Source organism: Propithecus coquereli, unplaced genomic scaffold (genome assembly GCF_000956105.1).
Source record: "Propithecus coquereli isolate 6110/MARCELLA unplaced genomic scaffold, Pcoq_1.0 Scaffold221, whole genome shotgun sequence".
Lineage (NCBI taxonomy): Eukaryota > Metazoa > Chordata > Mammalia > Primates > Indriidae > Propithecus > Propithecus coquereli.
Genome location: NW_012147301.1, coordinates 3,283,070 through 3,291,772, shown reverse-complemented (window position 1 = coordinate 3,291,772; position 8,703 = coordinate 3,283,070). Strand labels below are relative to the sequence as shown.

General features: G+C 35.6%; 1 protein-coding gene across 6 annotated transcripts in view; it reads right to left on the bottom strand.

The window, feature by feature from the left end:
- Window positions 1-8,703, bottom strand: part of CSNK1G1 (casein kinase 1, gamma 1) — a 208,149-nt gene that overhangs the window by 137,460 nt on the left and 61,986 nt on the right. For 3 of the 6 annotated variants that reach the window (XM_012644867.1, XM_012644866.1, XM_012644870.1), the window contains exon 1: window positions 3,714-3,896. In XM_012644867.1, the coding sequence (XP_012500321.1) occupies window positions 3,714-3,894 (181 nt within the window). In that variant the 5' untranslated portion in view covers window positions 3,895-3,896. Of the gene's footprint in view, window positions 1-3,713; window positions 4,119-8,703 lie in introns of those variants that run through there. The other 3 variants (XM_012644865.1, XM_012644869.1, XM_012644868.1) reach the window with 3 other exon arrangements.

Sequence of the window (8,703 nt, the reverse complement as noted above, 5' to 3'; positions counted from 1 at the left end):
ATCCGCCTGCCTCGGCCTCCCAGAGTGCTAGGATTACAAGTGTGAGCCACCTCGCCCGGCCATGATGACTTCTTAATCCCTACCTCAAGCCTGAACTTTCTAAGTCTCAGATACACATTTCTGCATATGTGCCACACACTCCTCAAAGTCAAATATTTACAATCTCTATCTTATCTGCCTTCCCAACCACCCACCCCAGTCCCACATTTCCTATCTCCATTAAAAGGTTTCCTCATTCATATGGTCTCCCTAAGCTAGCAAATTTAGTCATCTTTAACTCCTTCCCCTCGAACAACTAGTGACTAAATTCTGCCTAAGTCCACTTCTAAAATTTCTTTCTAATTCACCCCTTCCTCTCTCCATCCCACTGCCATTTTCAGAGCTAAGTCCTAAGGCTCTGCTATTTCTGATCTGGACTATTCAGCCTACAAAAATTTCTTAAGTACCCATTATATGCCATATACAGTGAAAGGAGTTAGTGATGTGAAGAAAAATAAAGCAAAATACTACCTCTCAATCATATCTTGGGGTAGAGAGATGGAGGAAGAAAGAACAACGTGATAAGTACCACAATTAGAGCAAAATCTATACAATGTCAACTTCTGTACTATCTGATCAAATCTTACAACTACCTGAATTCTCTTTCTAGAATACAAAGTAGATCATGTCACTCCTCTGTCGTAAAACCCTTAATGATTCCACCCAATGTCTACAGGATAAAGTCCAAATGCTTTAAAACCACGCAAACACTTCAAATCTGGTCCTAACTTACCTAACAGCCTCATCTATTACTTTTCTTTCACTTCATATCCTATGACCCAATCATGTATAACTGTTAGCGGATGCTCTGATAACATGCTGGCCACTCTCACAACATCTAGTGCTTATGTATTCTGTAGCTGGAGAGGCCTTCTTCCTTGTGACTACCAGCAGAAATCCTGTCCTATTATCAAATGATATCTCCTCTCTGAAATCCTCATTAACCTTCTCTGCCAACATACCTTCTATGAAATCTATTAGAATACTTATCACTTTGTATTGCAATTTGTTTTTCTCTTTCTCTCAACCACTAGACTGTGGCATTCTTAGGGACTGAACCTTTATCTTGTTATTTGTATCCTTCCCAAAGTCTAGTGTCATAGTAGATATTCAAGAAATAGTTCTTAAATGCATGACAGAGTAGAAACATTTGCAGAGAACCAAAATGCACTGATCGGTATGCTATTTTTTTTTTTTTTTGGCTCCCTGTCTGGAATCCATAGGTTCACCTAAATACTGAGGCCACTACCTACCACTACCACCCAACTAGCCCCATAAACCTGGAGCCCAAAGCAGCCTGTGCTTTCGTTCCCCTCCCTTCCTATTCATCTAGCTATCCATCATCTCATCATCCATCATCTCACGATACAGAGAGAATCCCTGCCCTCCAAGGAGCTTACATTCAAGAAAGGCAACTATCAGGTAAACGAACACACAAGGTCATTTCAGATAGTGATCAATGTGATTAATAAAATAGTCTGATGAGACAGAATGTGCTAAAGAAGAAATGTGCTACTTTAAATGCGGGTAGGGAAGAAGTTATATAGGTTTCCCTGAAAAGGTAAGCCTGAAGGATGAGAAACTGCCAGCTATGCGCAAAATTTTAGGGAAAGAGTTCTGCAAGCAGAAAGAACTTTAAGTGTAAAGTTCTGAAACAGAAATGCACTTGGCTGTTTGAGGGACAGAAGAAACAATGTGGCTAGAAAAGGAAATTCATCTGGAGGAGGACCTTGTAGGTGGTAGCCATGACGCAGGCCTACCAGTACCTGCCTTGAGTTTAGAATTTCCTAGTTTATGTCTTCTGTCGTCTGTACAATCTTCTACTTAGTAATACCAGAGCAAGAGAATAATGGAATGGGGCATACAGCCCACTCTATTGTTAGGAAGATATCAAATGATTCCAAAAAGTTCCTTTACTGGATTCTGCTGATTAAGAAAACAAACAAACAAAAAACATGACTTCTAGATATAATGATGCAATAATATGGTCCCATGTTATTGATGAAAACCTGATAAACACAGAAGAATAAAACCACCTGAAAAGAAAGACAAGTTCTTTCTACTCACTACAGGCAAGGCAAAATGAGAAATTTCAAAATTATCCCAGATTCATTAGAGGAAATAAAACACAGTACTCTACTACTCTGAAAATACATATGTGCTACAAATTTATCCTTTTAACTGAATGGATTTTTCCAATCTCATGTAAACTTATAATACAAATCGAGACTTAAGTGATTAAATAGATTTCCAGTTTTGACTGACCAAAGTTTTTTTCATCTTTACAAAAATTAAACAATTTTCTGATGTTTTGAGAATTCACAGATTTACATGCATTAGAAACTCCCTCTCAACAATAGTTTTGTGGATGTTATGTCATAATCTATTTAATGCAAGTAGTACTGTGATGTTAAAACAAAATCAATCCATTACATAAAGGAATGTTCACAAAACTAGTTGCTAAAGCAACTCTATAATTGCTAAGAAGTCAAGCAGTGTGAAATTACACATCTTACTCCTGTTCTCAGTAGCATCTGCTGGCTTTGCTAACCTGAACATGAACACAACTCTAAATAAAAGACCCTTTCATTATCCTAGTCAGGTCTTTAAATTCCAGGTTGTTAGCCATTTATTCGTAAAAATTTTCAGCATCCTTCAATTCGATTTTGTTCTCATCTCAGGCTAGTGTAGTGATGTTTTCTCCAAAGCTCTCTATGGGAAATCAGAATATTTTTTCCATCTTCTTTTTACAGGACCATCAGAAGCAGCAGAGGGAACAAACAATAATCATCTTACGCTACTACTCCCCTCATCCCCCAAAAGCCAAAGGTTTCTTGCAATGAATCTTCATAATAATCCAGTCTCAATAGCTACAAAGAAATACTTTAGCCTAAAAGGAGACCTTTCCAAACTCTCAAGTTGATCTCCATCGTCACACATTTATAAGGCTTTTCATTTTCTCTTCCCCATTCACCAAAAGAGGGCCATTAAAAAGTATATAAATACCCAGTGCACCTTCTTTTCAATCTCACATCTTCAAACTAGTTGATTTTGTCATTATTCATCATCTCATTCATAAATTCACACTTGAAATAAAAAATCCCATTCCTTGGTTGTGAAATAAAATTGCATAATTTCTCCTTGGAGTTCTAACTCAATTCTAATGTTGGGAACTCCAGGCATCTGTTAGAAAACTTCTCTGAACATGTACTGTATATCCTTGAACACTAAGTCTGGGTATTACTGAGTAAGGATTTACTCCTCTGTTTTTAGGGGCAGAGTCTGAATTAAAGCAAGGCCTTACTCACTCCCTTCTTAAAGTGTGGTTCAAAGACCAACAGCATCTATACCACCCAGGAGTTTGTAAAAAATGCAGAATTTAGGGCTCCATCTACTAAATCAGAATCTGCATTTTACTGATATCTGCATGCAGATCCACCTACATATAAAATCTGAGAATTGGTGGAAAATGTAAAAACCTCTCACACATAAAGAAGAACTTTGGATAACAATTATAATTGATAATGACTGTAGCCCCCTTCAAAAATTCTTTCTTTTAACAACAGGTCCTACTTAAGAGAAATTTCCTATAGAACTATAAATTGCTTGTCTTGAAACACACCAAAGCTTATTGTTGTTTTTAGTGGAAGCCACTGACATAACCAACTTCTTACCTAATCTGAGCTCTCCGAAGTTCCCACACCCTATCTTCTTGCCAACCCTGAAGTTGGGGCCCACCATAAGAACCCCAGAAGATGTTGAAGAGCCAGAAGGTCGGGAGCAATGTGCACTCCTTTGTGCCATGGGTTTAGTTGTCCGTTGTCTTTCATCCTTTTCCCTACTAGGATGGTCCATGATCCTACACGACAGAGTCTCTGTACAGCAAGCAGCCTCAGTGTGTACACTTCTCTCCGATACAAAAGTATGTCCAAATAAATCGCAGTCAGGGAAAGGTAAGGAGTTCTTTTGGCACCATATTTATGTTTCTAATATATTTCCAGGAGATGAAAAACCATTGATTAGCTCCTGTAGTACACGTAGTCTGTAGGTCTCAAGCATAGGAGGACATTTTATAACCTAGGTAAAAATAAAGAAAACATGCAGTTAAAAATTAAAATTTAAAACAAATTGAGAAAGTCACTACTAATTAGAATGGATCCTATCCAAAGATGAGCAAAGTGGATAGCTTCCTGAAATGGGTTTTGGTTTTCTATCCTCCAACAATCTAGCCATCTGGATTAGTTATTCATGTGGTAACATAAGCTCGGTAGGCTGCAGATCATGGAAACTAAGAGAATGCACAGCCTTTAATATAAAATGCTTTCTTCTAGTAACTAACATACATGTGACCAAAAAGCACGCTATGTGGTGGTTTCTTCACCATTCACTAACAGAAAGATATGGTGGTGTTAAAATCAAGTTAAATAAACTGAGGACAATTTAATTAAAAGCTCTTCCTTTTAATTTGGCCAGAATGTATCAGAAACAAGACTATTCACTGCCCCTCTCCTCCATTACCACCATTTACCAAGCATGGACAGCAAACATGTAATCCAAAGTTACTGATCAACACAGACTTCTGTGGGAATTTTTAACATCCTACTAGTACTAAGTAGTCCTAGACTAAAGCTTTGAAAAGCTCGACTTTTGATCTAGTTTTTGCTGTGGACTAAGTAGGCAAAAACAGAATGCCAGAAAGAGATACTATGCAGAACCCCAAAGTGAAAACAAAGCCAAAAGAACCCAAAAAATCTTAAAAATAACACTCATCCCTACCAGAATTCTCCAGTGTCCCAATTAAGTACTGAACTAAACACAAAAGTTTACATCTGATAATCCATGTGAGTATTCTTAACAAAAAAATACTGTGATCACCAGTCATAAACTAAGCACATACTTACGTTTCACTTTCATAAGTATTTTCCTTAAAACTTTAAGGGAAGAGAATTAGAACAACTGCTTGGTTATTATCACCAATCATATACTAGAGCAAAAATGTCTAGACTATAAGCTTCCTGGGAACACTTTTAATTCCCTACTATAGTAACAGGTACAAAGCTGTGAGCTGACTGTACAGTGGGCACATAATCTAAAAATATAATCTACCTGTTCCATTATATTAATAGCTATTAAAATAAACTGCTTATTTTTAACTGTTCTATTTGCTTTCTTTGCATTATTAAAGCTATATGATGACATTCGGCTTCCAAAATACTAATCATCAATAATATACATTTCTCTGAATTCAGGAAACAATAGCTTTACATTTACAATGCATATTTTATAAAGGAGGAATCATGAGGGCAAAGAGGTCAGCAATTACTGAATTTCCTATATGAACACCATTACGAATTCATACTTCTCATTCTTTCCTTCTCTTATTTCCAACTGTATCCAATATCCTCCAATTATCTTTGTCTTTTAGCCAAATCCCTCAAACAATATTGGAAAGAAGCTGAAAATAAACATCTTAATTATTAGGAGTATATCTATTTGTGAGAGACTGTCAGCTATACTTTCTTGCCTTATATTAATAAATTGTTTTGAGAACAGAAACAGGATGTCTCTTAGCCCATCCAGTCAATTGATAAGCATTCAACTGACTCCCAAATTTTCATAAATTATCACTAGTATGAAACACTCAATTATAAGATTTGGAAACTGTACTATCTTGTCTATTTCTCTTCATATTTTTCATTTGTGTTCACTCTGTTTTTTCCAATAGATGGAGGTTATTTTTATAATGCTTTCCATTATTTTTCCCACTGCTCTCAGGCTCATGTAACATTAGGAAGAATAATCACACACAGCCCTCATTAGCCATAAATATCTGCACATATGTATCAGAAAATACAGTATTTGCAAGGTTAAAAACCTGTAAAAATCAGACACAGTGGCACCCGTGGAAGGCTGAGGCAGGAGAATCACTTGAGACTTGAGGCTTTAGTGTGCTATGATCACACCTATGAATAGCCACTGCACTCCAGCCTGGGCAACATATTAATAATAGTAAGATTCTATCTCTAAAAAATAAAATTAAATTAAAATTAAAAAAATAAAACCTTGCAAAAAGCCAAAAATCTCATTCAGCTGAGAAAAGTATGTTTATAACACCTGCTTGTGGAATGGAAGAATCACTCCACCTCCCAAAAACATGGCACCTCATATTTAAGGTGTCAATTTTCTAATTTATGCATGGGACATTAGCATAGTCTAATCTATCATTAGGAAAGATGAATAATATTCAATACTACTTCATATGGCATTTCTCATTTTTTTTTTTAATTTTTATTTTTAGAGACAGGGTCATGCTCTGTCGCCCAGGCTGGAATGCAGTTAAGTACAATTACAGCTCACTGCAGCCTCAAGTTCTTTGGGCTCAAGTGATCCTTCTGCATCAGCCTCCCAAGTAGCTAGAATGACCAGGATGTGCCACCAGCCCCGCTATCTCTCTTTTTTTTTTTTTAGAGATGGGGTCTCACTATGTTGCCCAGGCTGGACTCAAGCAATCCTCCTACCCTAGAAGAACTGGGATTACAGACATGAGCCATCATGCCCGGCCTATCATTTAAGGAATCAAAATAACTGAATAATTTTTTAAAATCCTATTTATCACCACCCCCTGCTCAAAACTATTTTTAGGTTCCCAATAACAAACTTTTTTGTCTTTTGAGGACCCTCAATATCCAATCCCTATTTAAATTCATGTATTAGAAAGCTACTAAATAAACACAAGGAGCATACATATCTTAGTGTTACACCTAGCATGGCCTCTCAACTATTCTGTGTCCATTTAAGGCCTGACTCATATCTTAACTTCTTTGTGAAATCTTTTATAACTAATTTATCATTAATACTTGGAGTGCCACTATCTATACCACTCATTTGCCACCTACCATGTACCAGATTATACATACTCTAATATTCAATTTGATTATAAGCCTTTGAAGTTAGGGATCTTGTCCTATCTCCTTTAAACTCTTATATACAGTTAGTACTTTAAAAATATTATTCTTATGATGGTCTTGCTTAACTAACAGAAAATAGCTTCCCAGTGACATAATCAAATATTTATACAATTTTAATTAAAAAAAATACAATTTTAATTAAAAAAAATAGAACTCCTAGAATTCATCTAGCAATAAGCTAGTATTAATTCACTTAAATTCATCAGTGCTAAGACATAGGTGAGTTAGGATTTTCACTTCACGAGGATATTATATGGTTTATTTATAGTTACTAGCAGACAACATGTGAAAGAGCTGAAGAACCAGGTCAAATAGAATATTCAAGGTAAACATTAAGTTATACTTTAACCTTACAAAAATGGCTTCCAAGGACAACAGTAAAAGACAAACTATATGTTTATATTATTTCTTTAGGTATAACAGTATATTAAGAAGTTAAATGAAGTCTAAAAACATTAAGTCATATTATAAAAGCATCAAAGAAAATATCTAAAGAATTATACCTATAAATCCATATGTGAAGTGAAAATAAATCAGTGATTTACTGTTTATATGTTTCAGATTCTCATATATTGGCTTTGTCAAAAATGAGGCACATAAATACTTAAATTTCAAGCTGGGTCTTTGTTGATAATAAAGACCGAGATTACCAGGCTTCTGCAGCTCTCTGTTCTTGTATAACTTACGATGAAATTGTTTATAGGTGTAGGAATGCTGGATCATATGGCAATTGTATGTGAGACTCTAAAGAGACCGTGGCTTTGGTCCTCATGCGTGTTGCCTCTTGGTCACGAGCTTCAGCTTCAGGTATCACTTCCCACACCAATGTCCAAAACAGAATTAACAGGGCAAAAGCAAAAGTCTTTCTCTTCGGGGGTGTGTGGGGGGTTTTTTTGTTTTGTTTTGTTTTGTTTTGTTTTGTTCTTGGTCAAAGATGAAAATTCTTCTAAGAAACCCCTAGGAAATTTCCCCTTATGTTGGGTTGACAACAGGTTTTGCACCAATATCTGACATTCCAACTGTAAACTACTAAAAGAATGAGATCAAAGCCTAACCTGATGTTTTAAAACACAAGATAAATTTTAAGAGTAGTATCATACCCAGGGTAGGTAGTCAGTAAACATTCAACAATAATATTATCTTGTGTGCTCATATGCACACATATATGTGTGTCTATAAAGCTATTAAAAACTACAGGACAATTACAAAAATACTGTAGGACAATTTGAGTACAAATAAAAGGCTTATAACTCATTTTAGCTTAAACACAATAGAGTACATACTAAGAATCACACTTTAATTAACCTATCAAATTATAAAAATTGATTTATTTCTGCCAAAATACATTTATTTGAGTACCACTGTTAAAGAGAAGAAAAATGTTTATAGATCCGGTACTACTATTATTTCTCTTTTCCACAAATTCCAATTATTAATGTCACCCATTCTCATTCCTCTCATTCCCCCAGTGCTTATCAATCTACTCCCACTGGACAAGTTTTAATATTCACATTTTTTCACATCTCCCCACTTAGAAAAGAAATTGTATTACCACTTAAAAATATTATACACACTCTCAGCCATTTATTTTGTGGTTGTTGAAAAATGGATTCTAAAAGTTATATGGCAAAAGACCCAGAATAGTCAACAAAGTATTGAAAGAAAACAAAGTCAGAGGACTGACAGACTCAGCTTC